This window comes from Meriones unguiculatus, chromosome 20 (assembly GCF_030254825.1).
Source record: "Meriones unguiculatus strain TT.TT164.6M chromosome 20, Bangor_MerUng_6.1, whole genome shotgun sequence".
NCBI lineage: Eukaryota > Metazoa > Chordata > Mammalia > Rodentia > Muridae > Meriones > Meriones unguiculatus.
The window spans coordinates 3,375,953-3,391,263 of record NC_083367.1 but is presented as its reverse complement, the minus strand read 5'-3'; the positions used below and the strand labels follow the sequence as shown (position 1 = coordinate 3,391,263).

Sequence of the window (15,311 nt, the reverse complement as noted above, 5' to 3'; positions counted from 1 at the left end):
CCCACCATCTTTCCTCAAATTCTTGACTTCCCAGTATTAACCATGGACCCATTTAGGGTTGCTTAGGAGTACAGAGCTGAAGAACCCTTTGGAATAGATGGAATATGTCACCAAAAATCTCCCCCAGTTTGGGGAGCCTGGGGAGGGGGGAGGAGGGGATAAGCACAGTTCACTGATGTCCACAGGGAAAGGAAGATGTGATAACACTCACATCCCCCCAAACGACCCATTCAGGCAGGTATGAAGAACAATCAGACCCAAAGATGAGGAAGGACATGGGTAGCAATAAAAAAAGACCATGGCCCATTTCTAATTACATGATCTTTCCAGAACTTTCCATAATAAACACTCTCCATCCACCCCAGGCCTGTTTTTCCCTAGCACTGATCTGAGCACAAAGGGCAGGGATCCCATTGGGGGTGAGGCCAGGGAAGGCTTTTTTGAGGCAAGATTTTAGTACTGTGCCTTAGAGAAGGGTGCTGTAGAAAATGCTAGCATTCTGCCTCTTGGAATGGCTGCTCCTGGAGATCATTGACGATACCAGCTGGAGCAGTGTGAATGCTGCATAATGAGGTGGCTAGCACAGGAGCCCCAGTATGGGTTTTCAAGGGTCAGAGAGTGTGGAGACAGAACTGAAGTAGGAGCCGTGCAGTTTCAGCCTCTCCGTAGCGGTTGGCACAGATCTAATGAAGCAGAAATAACCACAAAGTGCCAGAGAGAAGGGAGTGGAAAGAACCCACCTGAGAGGCCAGTCAAGGGCAGCTGTGCTGGCAGCCACCCTGGAGGCCTCTTGTTGCCCTTTGGCCCTCTTCTTTTGCAAGCCTGGTGTAAGGAGGAGGGAGAGCACTGGTAGGCAAGTCTCCACTGTATGAAGGACTGAAGGGGCAGGGACAGCCAAGACCCCAGGCTGGTGACTCTTCCCCACACCAGCAGCCACTGCCCAGAAAGCAGCAGACATAGCTGTTTGACTCATATTGTGAATATTTATTTTTTTTCTTCTTAAAAATGTACAAAAAATAAAATAACATATTTATAGTTTATAGATTCCCCTCTCCCATTTACAAAACTATTAAGTTACATTTACTCTTTTTCTATGTGGGAGTAGATTGTATACAAATCAGTCTCCCCTTGTTTGTCTTTCAGAAAGGGCCATTCTTAGAATTTGGCACAAACCTTCTTTTCCTGTTGCATGAAAAATAAATGTTTTAACTCATTTCATGCTTCCCAGGATTCTGCTTTGGGACATGCCTTAGTCTTTTAGGAACTGATTTCAAGATGGCAGCCCATTGTATATTTTTGTTGTTGTTGGTTCCAATTTCTAAACACTGAGGAAGTTTCAGTGGGGACATAGAATGAAAACACCTGCTTCATGTGTTCCCCAACCTTTTATGGATTACAAAAAAAAAAAGTTTGGGTGCGGTCAATTCGGGGACAAAGGAAAGACAAGCTTTTCTATCTTGTTATTTTTGTTCAGGAAATGATGCTCAGCAAAGCTCTGCTAATGCAGCGAGGGATGGATGCAGAGAAGTCCACCAACAGACACTCCTGGACCTGCCTCTGTACCCCTATTTGTGGTCCTGGCTTCATGTCCCTTGTTCTGGCTACCACAAGGACTGTAGTGACTCAGGACAAAGGCAAAGCCATCTCCAGCTGGTCCTCTGCCTCGGGGGAGATGGGCAGTTTTCCAGAAACTGGAGAGAAGAGCTGGGAGCCTGTCAGATCACTACAGATCTGTCTCCCTGGAATCCTGAGCCACCCTAAGGTCTGCCATTCATGTTTGGAGCTAACCCCAAGTGCTGTAGCATGGGAAGCGCATAGAGCATATATTTCCAACACTGAGTTTGTCTGCCTTAGATCAGAGCCCTGCTAGTGCCCTAGAGGGTCCCCAAGCTGCTGGTTCAGCAAGTGATGTGGGGTGGAGCAGAGGACTAAGCAGAGCTGAGCCCAGGATACAAACCTTTGGCAACACAGAGGGATTCGGAGCCCAGTGGGCTCTCAGAAAGGTGCCCCTGCTATTCTTTGGATCCTCTTGGTCATAGCACCTACTCTCCAGCCCATTCCTCTGCAGCTTTGGGTAGCTAGGCTAGAGTCAGCCTCGGCTGCTCGGGCTCTCAGGGGAAGGTGGGGCAAGAAGGCAGGAGCTGGAGAACAGAGCCTCCAGGTAAGACATCAAAGTGCTTCATAGACAAATTTGGACCTTTCCATGGAAGCTGCCCCATTTTCCAGGCTTTGGGGTGGGATGTGCCTGACTATCTGAACTAGTGCTCAGCCCACAGTGTAACAAAAAAAATCCCCAAACTACCAACCTGTCCTCTCAAAGAGAACTGAGGCCCACCATGGGGCATGCTGTTCAGGAAAGCCTTTTTCTCTTGCCCTCCCAAGGGCCAGGAGAGGAGGAAACAGCCTTAGCTCTCCAGTGTGCCTCTCAAAGCCAGTCTCAGAAGTTCCAGAAATCCCACGCTTTCCACAGCCAGGGTGGACAGCCTCACCTCTTCCCATCTTCAGAAGCCAGAGGAAGCAATGTCTGCTTGTCACAGCCCAGCTGAGCTGCTGGCTCGCTTCGCAAAGGGGCCACTTGAGATGAAGGACATGCTTGTAAACTATGAGCCACTACTGTGTCCATCCCTTGTAAGCCAAGCAGTTCTGCAGCAGGCCCCAGGGATAGGACCCCAGTGCAAACCCTTGCGGAAACTTTGCATAAGCTTCAAGGTGTCTCACTCCAGTGCTAAAGAAGGTGCTGACAGCATGATCTTTCCTGAACAGCTCAAAGGACACTCTTAGACAACAGATCACCATGAGACAAAATGTGATGGCCTCAAGGGAGAGTCATGTCTGAGGGGAGAGGGCTCCATTTGGGGAAACAAGTCCTCAGCATGGCTCAGTGGAGAGTCCATCTTGGCATTCACCAGTCACATGATACCTTAAAGGCCTCTTTCCTAGCCTCCTCTCAGATAGAGCAGAATGCTCTGAGTCTCCAGGTATGTCCCCTCCAGGGCAATGGCAGTAAACATGCCCACACACCACAGGTAAAATATATTATTGCAATATTAGGTACAAATTATGTACATGGCTGTCAATCATACTTTGTGCTCCTTATTACTGACATGGTAGCGGAATGTCTTCCTGAACAAGGCCCAGTGGCTATTTGCTGAGATCCCCTGGAGGTATTTAAGCAAAATGACCTTCCTCAGAGCAACCTGAAGGTTCCAGGCCAGAAAATGGGTGTCCTCTTTACCCCACCCATGACGACTGTGCCAAGAAGCAGCTCATCTTGTCCATCCACTCAAGAAATGTGGAGAGGTAAGAAAAAAGGCATCGCAGTTCCCCAGGCTCTTCGAGATGAATGGACTAGCTGTGTTTCCCTTGAAGGGGGAACTCTGGAGGTCTCAGGTGGAGCTATCAGTAACTTGTAGAGTCCTGGAGGGCCTGGACTCCAGGCTCTTGGGGAAAAAATGGACAATAAATAAGGGCCTGACAGGCTTAAAGAACTTAGCCGAGGGATACAGGCTTCAGCTCCAAGCAAGTAGAAGAGTTGACTGTTGGTCTGTTGGTGGGCCTTGGGCCCTGCCCCCTTCCAAGCAGTCTTTTAACAGTCACTTGGGATGGGTGAGATGGGTCTCCAGGTTGTAGGGCAGCGAGCCCACCTCTCCCAGGAAGGAGTGCACCGGAAGCTCCTGTCAAGGGGACTTGGGCCCAGTGCTCAGATCTCCATAAGCGTGATCTTGAAGCCTTCCACCATGCTCTCCATGTTGAGGATGAAGGTGTCCTCATTTGAATAGTGTTCAATGATGTTGTCATCCATGTTCACCAGGATGCTGCCGAAATTGGGTGAGATGGGGTGGGGTAAGAAACAAAGCCAGTGAACAGAGGGCTTTATGCAAGAGCAGCCTTCAAGCTACTGACTAATCACATTCTTAGGCCCCTCTGTATTTTCATTACAAACCTCAACTGTCCTTGGCTGAACACACATGTACAGTAAAAGTTACATATGACTCTACAGCAACTATAAAGGCAAGTTTTATCAGCAGCGCTTTGCAAGTAAGAAACAACTCAGTAAGGTCAATGGCTCTCCAACTTCACCCAGCCAATGAACGCCTGAGCTGGGTCTAAAGCTGGCTTTGCCTCACCCCAAGCTACTTCACCTCTTCCTGGCTGCCTACTCCATGGTGGTTTGGTTTCAAGAAAACCAACTTCCAGAGTCTATCTGTGATTTTTTTTATATAAATTTTGCTTTTGTCTTATATTTGAGTGTTTTGCCTGAATGCATCTCTGTGTACGGTATGTGTGCATTGTGCATGGTACCCTCAGAGTTCTGAAGACCAATTTAATCCCCTGGACTAGAATTGCAGGTAGTTGTGAGATGCCATGTAGGTGCTGAGAATGAAACCAGGGTCCTGTGGAAGAGCCACACACGCTCCTAACCAGTAAAGTGTCCCTCCAGCACCTCTATCTGTGACTGAGAAGTGCCTGAGCCTGTCTCACTCTTGTTAGCCAAAGAGATTTCCATTTGAGAAAGAATGACTCCCTGAATCACTTTATAGTGGTGTCATCAGGGATGCTGCCATACCTTCAGTTTGTTCTTTTACGGAATTAAAAGGCACCCACGCTTAGTGGACTGATGTTGGGATAAAAGCCTTATGCATAGGCCTTCACAGGCCCAGTGCTGAAAGGCAGTGCTATCAGCAGTGTGTTTGTCCACACTGAAGCTCTCTAGCCAGCAAGACTTGAGGCTTCACTCAAAGTGGTATCCCCAGCCTACTGCACTGATCTTGGAAAGAACTGCAGCACACATTCACCGAGTGTCTAACAGGAGTTCAAGTTTGATGCTCCGTCAGCCAAAGACTGCAAAATCAGAAAGCCCGAGAACCCAGGTCACATTTTCTTTATGAAAAGGGTCCAGAAGAGTTTTATGGTACCTACTCCCAAAGAGGAAGCCTTAGAAAGGTCTTAAGAGGGGCAGAGGAGAGGGAAGCACTTGCTCCTTGAGGCCATTGAAGCGGCCCACCTCCCTGCAGGCATTGAATATGCTTTCTGTTTACTGAAAGTGAGACCTGGGGCAAATACTTAAGCAGGCCCTGGGCTTCATTCCTCCTCAGTGAGCCTGTGAGGAGGAAATGGAGCAGGGAACCCAGAGGCTCCTCACCACCCAACCAGGAAGGACTAACTGTTCACTGTTCCTTACCATGTGGGCGAGCAGCCTGACGCCCATTTGAGATTTCATTAATGATTACCTTGAAATAATTTCCTTTAGCCTCAGCTAATTTTTGTCCGTACTGTGTCACTCAGAAGCCAATGTGAAGAGCTACATGTAGTTCTGCAACGTCATTTTCCCCGATGTCCCACCACCTCTAGACTACTCCCGCCCATGGGAGGCTGTCAGTAGATGAAAGCACCTCGGGTGACATGTTAGAAATGCATTGTGGGTCTCCCTGCCTGAACTGCTAGCATCGTGGGCCACGGATGTGACAACAGGTAAAGCTATATTAAAAATGTACCTTGCAGACAGGGCAGCTCGCTGAGTTAGCTTTTTTCTTACCCATTTTTGCTCTTCTGATAAAGCTTTGTGATTTTCTCCACTGGCAGCCCATACTTCTCAGACAGCTGAAACATGAATAACAGGAAAGTGGTCAGCAGAGAGCAGGGACACACTGGGAAGCACAGCATTCCAGCTCAGACCTCACATCTGAGCACAGCACAATCCCCTAATGAGACACGTCAGGAAACCTCATGATGAACACTTTCCCTGCACTAACTGCTGAGACCATTCAGCCCAAGCCACTGGCTTTATAGATTAACAAAATAAGGCGTAGAGAAGTGAATGGAGCCCCAATCCACGTTAGCAGCCACAGGGTCACAGCTCACTAACTATGGCCCTGACTAGTTTCACCAAGTCATTATTTCCTCTGCCCTTAGAAGGAAGAGAAATGCAGCTCATGCTTCGCAGTGTGTCAGAGCCCATGTCTAGTGCCATCCCAATTTTGATTCTCCCTTTGGATAGATCTTAAATCACTCAGCAAAACAATCTTGATAAAAGTGGCATTTCCAATCCCTTGGAAAAAAAAACATCTACTCACAATGTTGGATTAAATAGGTAGCCATGCATCAAAACACATTTCAACTGAGCCACTTGCAGTGGTTCACCCCTGTGAGCCCAGCCCTGAGGTCAGCATGAGCGATGGAGTGCTCTCCAGACCAACCTCAAGAGGTAGTGAGAGAAAAAGTTCAGGTGGATAAAAGATTTATATATGAAAGATGAGACCACTGAGACCATGAAAGCACAGGAAAAGATAAACATGAGTTCATTCTTCAGATAGCCATCATCCTAAGTACAGTTTTTCCAGGAGACATGACACCTGCAAAACAAGCCTGAATAGTAATAACTGTGGAATTCTGAAATATCAGTAGCTCAAACATACCACAAAGAAAAATAATATGCTCGGAAGCATTTTAAAATACAAACAATATATACAGAGCAAACTGCTTCGTTAAAAAGAACTCGATGGGGAACAGGGCAGAGAAGAAAGAAAAAAAAACAGAAAAATTATATACAAGAAGAATATAATCAGGCAATAAGCATATGAAAACTGCACTGAACTTTTACTTAAAAATTTCAAATGAAAATAATGATAGGATAGTACTTTTAATTTAACTATCAAAAATGCAAATGAGCTGAGATCCTGAGAAAAGTTTGTTCCAGAGAACCCTAGGTTCCTGCCTTTCCATCCCTACCACAGGGCAGAAAGACCTCTTCACCATATGTACACTCAGAAGCAAGACAGAGAGGCAGGGTGATAAAGACAGACTAGACAAGTATCCTCTTGCCTGCGTGGGGCACATCACTGGTGGTCCTGATGAGGTTTCCCCACAGCCACAATAAGGCCCAATGAACAAAAGTTAACAAAACAAAACAACACACTTGTTGGCCAGTGGGATGGCTCAGTGGGTAAAGGCCCTCACCACCAAAGCTGGCCAGGTGAGCTCAACTCCAGAAACACAAGGTGGAAGGCAAGAACCTTGACTCTTGCAAGTTGTTTACTGACTTCCACATGAACGTGCAAATAAATAGAAAAGGCAACATTTCTCACAAGAGCCTGGAGGCAGCAAAGAAAACAGGCCTTGTGTTAGAAGGGCCTGTTTGCAGAAAATGTAAACAAACAAATAGGCAGATAAAATGAGAAGCAGATGAGTAGCAGCTGGAGAGGCAAAAGCTAAGGGAAATGAATGGACACAGGAAGTCTCACAAACACACACGCATGGTGGAAGACTTAATTCAGAATTGGAGAAATTTAGCAGATAAATTACAATGACACAGTTGGTCTAGTTTATATAATAGTAAATGCATATACACATACATACTGAATTTCCCAAAGATACTCTGTCATATAATGTGTAATAAAGACAATTGAACCATAATTCAATAAAATGAGAAATAAAAAGTTGAGAAGTTAATAAAAAATGTTAAGCCTCTCAGGAATACTTTACATTGCCTCTACTCTCTTCTCTCTTCCTTCCATTGAGGCCCCTACACTATTTAGCAAGCCCCTTGGTGTCCTATTTGCATATGCAATAAAAGGGAGCCACTTCCATTTTAGACAGGTTGATAAGAGTGCTTTCCTAGTATACACAAGGCTAGGTTTGAGCCCCAAGACCACATAAACTGGGTGTGAAGGGTATCTGTACAATCTCAGCACTGCAGGTGGAGCATATGTTCAAGGTCAACCTCCCCTGCATAGCAAGTTTTGAAGGCAGCCTGGGACACATGAGACCCAGAAAGAGATGGAAGAAGGGAGAGGGAGGAGGGAGAGAGAGAGGAACCCGGTATGGTGAGCTAGCTCTGTCTTTTGAGCTCTGAACTGAATTCAGTTCTTGCTGAAATGGCAAGGCTCTCAAGAGTGACCTCACTTCCTTACTCATTCCCTGGGGATCTAGAACCACTCAGTGAACAGAACTAGTTCTCAGAAACTCCTTGAGAGCAGCCTGCTTCCACATTATTTCCTGATTACTTCCTCAGCATAGCTGGCCAGAGCCACAGCAAGACGATGCACAGAACTCGGATAGGACAACATACATACACCCATACTTAAATTAGCCTCAAACCAGAACCTTTCTATGCCTTTCCCACACAGCAACTAGCTTGTTTTTTGGTGGTGTGGATCACGGATATTTTGTGGTGCATTAGCATTCGGCCTGCAGGGTGGAAAGCTGGCTCAGAGGCCAAGAGCACTTGTTCTTCTTGCAAAGGACTCGGGTTCTATTTCCACAAGGATGTTCACTACTTCCTCATCAGTAGGGACAGATGTGCACAGACATACACACAAAATAATGAATCTTTAAAATTTTCTGTATGCATTTCACAGTATGGGCTGCACTCACCCACCACACTGGGTGCTACTCATCTTATCCCTACATCATATCTGATGCACTATCCTACATCACAGACACTTTCTACCATCTTGGTGACTGCCTTTCATAATGCCATTGCTTTTCTTTGTAATTCTGTTTTAGTTTAGATACTTAAAAGCACTCTCAAAGAGTCAATGGATTTGAAATTGCAAAAGGCACCCATGGCACAAAAAAGTAGGAAGCCCTGGATAGCATTCCTTTCTGTGCATAGTGCTTGCTGCATGTGTACGTGTGCTGGGGGGAAGGGGGAGGGGGAGGATGGAGTCCCCAGTATTTTCACCTAATTATTCTCACTCAGTTGCCTTCTAAGATTTGGCTTTGGTTAGTGTCACTTGCAATTTCTTTTTAATTTTCAAGTGAAAAAGTTTGCTTACTCAACAGCAGTAGTCTCATGTCTGTTCAGTCGCCCTTTTTTCTAAAAGAAAAAGGAATCGATTCCTGGCTCCTCTTTTCAGTAATTAGGCTCTCCACTCTCCAAAGCATGTACTTGGCAAAGGGCTGATCAATCAACTGTCTATCCCGCCTCTTTCCCAGATGCTTATTATCGATTCTTGCTTTCCCTTTACTCTTTGTGTGACTGGCATTGTTTATTCTTCTTTTATGTAAACATATGGACATCTGCCTACCTAGACTTGAGTTGATAGAGAGCTTAGGGTGGTGCCACCATTTGGGGTAGAGCTTGGTAAAAGAGGCACCTATGTCTTCCAGCCTCATTTTCCCTATCTGTAAAATGGTGATGATGCTATTTCCATGCCATGTTCATAGGAGTATGACAATAATTAAAAGGAGCCTGTAGCACTCAGCATGGTGGGACATACTCTGCGAATAGCAAACATTTGCAACAAACATTGTGCCCAAGGCCTGAGGATATGCAACTGACAGCAAGAAACAAACCCCTCGGGACTGTATATTCTACTGGAGAAAAGAAGGAAGGAACACCCAACCAATATTAGGTATGCCAGGTGGTCTGGCTTCTTTCCTCTTGCAGTAGCAAAACATTCTGACCATCAGCAACTTGAGGACAAAGTTTATTTCCTCTTATACCTCAAATACCAGTCTGTTACTGAGAAGCTAAAAAACTCAAGCAGGAAGTAAAGCAGAAAGGCAGAAAGGAAAGCTGCTTACTGGTTTTCTGACTGGCTCTTGCTCAGCCGTCTAGAGACAGTGCTGACTCAGCAGGCTGGGTCTTCCCATATCATTCATCAGTCAAGACAATTTTTCACAGAAATGGCCGAAAGCCAGTCTGTCTCAGGCAATTCTTCAACTGAGGGTCCCTTGTCCTAGGTGACTCTAGGTCATGTCAAGTTGACAATAAAAACTGATCAAGACACCAGGTTGAAATAAAATAAAGCAGGTGGAGGCACACAGAGAAGAGGTGTTATTTATGTGAGTGGTCTGACAGGCCCCACGAGCTGGGGGTGAGCAGCCCCAACATCGTGATATGAAAGAAGAGCATCCTGGCAGAGGGGACAGCATGTGCAAGAGCCCTGAGGTCTGAGTGGCTTCACTGACCTCCAGAACAAGCTCCGAGGTTCTGTGGTCAAAGTTCACTCTTCATAAGGTTACTATGTGGTGGTTTCAGGAATGGCCCCCCTAGACTAGTGTGTATGAATGCTTGGCCCACAGGAAGTAGCACAGTTAGGAGGTATGATCTTTTGCTTGCTGCTGTGTATGCTTGTGGTAAGAGCCAGGCAAGCTCTGAAACAGTCTCAAGAAACAGCAAGCCCACACACCTCAGTGGTTAAGTGGTTAAAGTGCCTGCCACACAGCATGGGGACCTGAGTCTGGATGTCCAAACTGCACGTTTAGCCAGATGCTGCAGTGCACACCTGCAATGGCCGAGCTCCCATGGACTTGCAGCAGGTGCTACAGCAGAGACTGAGCCTGTCTCAATCAGGGGGAAGCTGAAGTGACCTCAGTGTTGTCCTCTGACCTCCACACATGACACAGCCCATGCTCACTGATGAAAACACATGTGCACACACATACACACAAACACCAGTTTTTTTAAAGTGAGCATACCACCTTCTAGCTAACCGAGCTACTGCACCCATCATGTGGCCTGGCTCACAGGCTGTAGGACATCCATGTGGGCTACAGAAAGTCACCACCTCGGAACTGTTCATGAATCTGTCTGATATGGTACCTTCTGATTCAAATACCAGTTCACACCTGAAGGAAGGGTGGAAACACAGTTGTATTTTTTTTAGGTGACAGAGTCACATTTCATCACTGTCAATAATTATTTTCTTTTTTTAAAAAGTAAAAGACTACTTTAAAAACAAAACCAGAAAAAACGTATGACATGAAAGAAGAAAAGAGACTGAAGGAGGTTGCCAGAGGTTGGGGACAAGAGGTGGGAAGACTGAGGGAGGAGAGTGTACTAAAACTCACTTCATTCAAAAATGTTTTAATCTAATGTCTTGTATGCTAATGACAAAACTGCAATAAAATAAGTAAAAGGGAGCATATATCCAAGTAACAGAGTCATGGCTGAAGACAGGGAATACTGACCACTCTACTGTACTCTTGACACGTTTACATATGTGGATTCATTTCACACAAGCACATATCACCCATATTTATGCCACTAACAATACGGACATCTATACAGTCTGCCCTCGATAACTGCAGGCAGCACCCACAGGGTTAAGTGACTAAAGATCAAAAGTATTTTATAAAAGTTGTGCTTGTGCTGAATATGTATAGACATTTTTTGCCATTACTTCTTAAACAATGCTATCTACATAGCTTTTACATTCATCAGGTAGTGTAACTAGGGATGGTTTAAAGCAGATGGAGGATTGCCGAAGTTGCGTAGGAATATGCTATTTTATATAAAATACATGGACTTGAGTACTCATGAAGTTTAGTATTATGGAAAGTTGTGAAACAAATTCTAGATATGGAGAGATGATGTATAAATTTATGTATTCATTTTATGCATACATATTACAATATATAGGAATACACATACATTACACATGCATATTATATACCCATGTACATATTTATTATAACATACAAACATGTACTGGTAAATGTGAGTATAATAAAATATCCTGGTTCTCGGCGGATCCACATTCCAGTCAGTTTTCCTACCTCACACAGAGACACAAATCAACTCAGGATAGAATTACATTAGCTGGAGAAATGGCTCAGTGGTTAAGAGCACTGCCTGTTCTTCCAGAGGACCTGAGTTCAATTCCCAACACCCACATGGCAGTTTACAACTGACTGTAATCCAGCTCCAAGTGACTTGACACACTTACACAGACATATATACAGGCAAAACACCAATGCACATAAAACAAATAAATCATTTTTAAAAAGAGAACTACATTAGTAAGCTCTAGTGTTCTTCAAAAGACACCATCTCCATCACACGCTGATGGTCCCCTTCGACAGAGCCTGTGGTCTTGACACCCCTAAGGTCGATGAACTTGGTTTGTAGATCACTACCAGCCCACTTGTGGACCCTGAAAAGGCTCTTCTTGACCACCTTTCCCACTTGTAACACTCCAGAAGCAAGCAGGTAGTTTGTGTTAAACGTTAAGGAAACTTTTTTGTTCCAAGTTGAAAGGAAGATGAAGCCAGAATTGCCTGAGGACTATGACTAAAGCCATGGAGGGAACCTGAAGTTTCCAAGGCTTGCAGATCTCTCTACCCATTCCCCTGCCTCACCCCCATTTACCATCTACCAAAACAACACAGGAGTTGAAGGGAGGCTGAAAAGTTAGAAAAGTTGCTGTTGAGTAGGTGAAGTGACCTTTTGTTCCACAGTGGTCCAGTGTGAACACATCTTCAGGGTACTTATGAAAGTAGACAGAGGTTACAGAAGGAAAAAAAAAACACCAAGGACCAAAGCAGGATCCCAGCATAGCACAGCAGTTCAAACCTGTTCTAGATCTGTGGTATCCATCCCTCAGGCTGTTCTAGGAGTTGGTTAAATATGGATTCCTACAAGGCCTCGTGGTATATGCTTACAGTCCCATAATCCCTGTGCTCAGAAAGGTGAGGCAAGAATCCAGGTCAGCCTGAATCTTCAGCAACATTGCCTCTTCAGCAGGAAGGACTAAGAATGTGCATTGAAATAACCTCTAGATACTCCTATAAACAATTATTTTATCTGCTCTTAAAAACCAGACTAAGGTATGGAAGTGGACAATGATGTTCAGAGAAATCTGACTATTTTACATTATTTTGTAGACCATTTATCCATCCTTCAGCAATTTCAAGGTCATTAAAAAAAATCCTGGTCCATCCCTTCTAGGGCTTTTGTAGTATCTGTTCTTTCTAATCAGTTTAAAATTCAGAGCCCATGATGGTGGTGACACAGCCTTTAGTCCTGGCACTACCGGGGCAGAAGCAGGTGGATCTCTGAATTATATAGGCCAGCCTTGCTTATACAGTCAGTGAATTGCAGGTCAGCTGGGGCTACACAGTAAGACCCTGTCTCAAAACAAAACAAACAACAAAAATCATAGTTCATTAGAAGTTCCATAGTCTTTCTTGCATTTGCTTCTGGATTTGTTTCTGCTCTGAGTAGAATAGAAATCAATAGTCCCCACAAGTCACGACAAATAAAAAGCTGCCAAGCCTCCTCCTGCGCTTTCTGGAGAGTGACAGTGTTGCTCTGCTCAGAATGACCAGGGTCATGAAATGCCAGGGTGGGAGCAGTATGAAACCCACCGTGGCCACATTCTTCTAATTTTTTTCTGATTACTACTCAGAACTGTAGATAGACACTCACAATACATTCACAACATCACACAGCTGTTCTCTCAAGTTCCAAAACATTCTCATCACTTCCACAGGAAATGCACTAGTGTAGATCTTCCTTCTGCTCCCCAACCCATGGCAAACTTGCCTGCTTTCTCTCTCCCAGAAGTCATTGATTCTGGACATTACTGATAAATTGAATCGTGTAATAGAGGGCATTTTGTGTCTTCCTGCCAGTTTTACTCTGTATATACTCCTAAAGAATTGGAAACAGATGTCCAAACAGAAAGTAGCCCATGAGCATTCACAGCAGGGCATTCTCAGGAGCACCCCAAGAAGGAAAAGCACATGGACCTGTCAGCTGAATGAATGAAAAAAAATGAAGTATGTTGTGTTCATACAGTGAATGATTACTCTGCCAGTAAAGAGAAGGAAGCGCTGGTTTGTAGCATGTTCTAGCATGGACACACACCAGGGAAAAGTACAAATGAAAGTGATCTCAGGCCACTGTGTTATGTGGTCTACACATAGGAACTTCCTCATGTACTGCAGTGTTCAGCCATAAGCCCAAATATCCCATCCGATGCATTTCTCAGACCAGCAGCCCCCAGGAGAGGTGAGAGGCAGCGCTGGTCCCCATCACTGCCACAGCCTATCCCCTACTGCACAGCTGTCTCTGAAACTGCTCATACTGAGGCACAGTCAAAGCTAGGTGAACAGCGTGTGAATAAAACACAGCTTTCCCTAGGTCGTGCTGCTAACCCTGGCCTAGGGCAGCGGAGAGAAGGGGAGAATCATCTCAAACCACTGCAGTTCTGCAGCAGATCTTTCCCCATAACCAACATGTCCTCTCTCCACTTTGGAATACGCTACCCAAGCCAGCAAGGCACCATACATTTTTTGGTTTGTGTTTATTTGTACACTATATGCACCTAATTTGGTTTTATTAAAACAGATAAACAAAAGCCCCATGTTATCCTTCCTCCAAAGCATCTGACTGGGATGATTAGTCTGGAACCAATAGGAATTTGGCTGTTATTCCAAAAGTCTGTCTTAACACGCTGATAGGCTGACACAGACATGGATATTTACAAAGAACTCGACTCTTCACTTTCTTTCTGATTCTGGAGCCACCTAAGTTCTGCCCAGGTGGCAGGGCAGGGACTCTGGAGGCTGAGGGGGCTGTGGCTTACCGCTTCCATCAGGCCCTTCACTGTGGGCGATCTCAGCATCAGGGCGTCGAACACGTCATCACTCTCCTTCCGCACATACAAAAGCACTACAAGAGAAGGGGACAGCCAGCGTGACTCCTGTCACATGGGAGTCTCAAGCTGACACCACCTGCTCTGCCAAAAGGCCAATGACTACTGGGATGTACCAGCTCTGACACCTAGATCCATACTTTAGTTTCTCAAGAAAGGCACACAGTCTCCTCATGACTACTGTTCCCTGTGCTCATTCAGTGAATACCACTGAAGGCTCCTGGGTGCCATAGGCTGTATATACCAAGAGCTGAGGTTGAGGCAGAGAGCTAATAGACCCCATTCTCTGCCTTTAGGGAGTTTATGGTCCATTAGGAGAGACAGGCAGGTACCAGATGACCTAGACACCATTGTGAGAGTCATAAAGAAAGAGCCAAAAAGAGGATGCTTTCCAGACAGCTCCTACCATGGTGAGGTGAGGGAGAAGGCTAAGATACTCAAGTATCTCTGAGTTGTGAAGAGCATAGAAGCACCAAATCTAGAAAGGAATGACACCAGGAGAAGAGAAGGTCAGGCAGACATTCTCCTGCACAGGCTTGGAAGGGTACCAGGGTAGCACCTAGGACAGTCCAGGAAGAACTTAGGATGCAGAGAATCACAGATTTGGGTGCAAGTCCAGCTCAGCCCCTGCTGTGACCCTAATGACTTAATCTTTCCCTGCCTGGATAATCTGTGAAGTAGGACACTAGCATCCAGCACATAGGTGCCTGCTGCCAGTTCTGGGAAATAAGGTCCATGTGGTAGGCTTCATCTAGGCCCAGCACACAGAGAGGCTCAGTCTTCAACCTACAGAAGCAACCAGGAAGTAGGTGTGGCCCCTGTGCCCTCCAGCGAGGGCATAGCTTTTCCTTTCACTTCTCTGTAAGAGCTCTGAACTGGGGAGTGTGCAGGCTAAGATGGGCAGGCACTGCCGATCTCAGCAAT

General features: G+C 45.5%; 1 protein-coding gene across 1 annotated transcript in view; it reads right to left on the bottom strand.

Annotated features, from left to right (window-relative positions):
* Positions 1-3,700: 3,700 nt before the first annotated feature.
* The window catches only part of LOC132649581 (grainyhead-like protein 2 homolog), a 50,760-nt gene continuing 39,149 nt past the window's right edge, over positions 3,701-15,311 (bottom strand). The window contains exons 8-10 of the mRNA XM_060373658.1: positions 14,319-14,404; positions 5,537-5,601; positions 3,701-3,815 (exon numbers count right to left, since the gene is read on the bottom strand). Of these exons, the coding sequence (XP_060229641.1) occupies positions 3,701-3,815; positions 5,537-5,601; positions 14,319-14,404 (266 nt within the window). The remainder of the gene's footprint in view (positions 3,816-5,536; positions 5,602-14,318; positions 14,405-15,311) is intronic.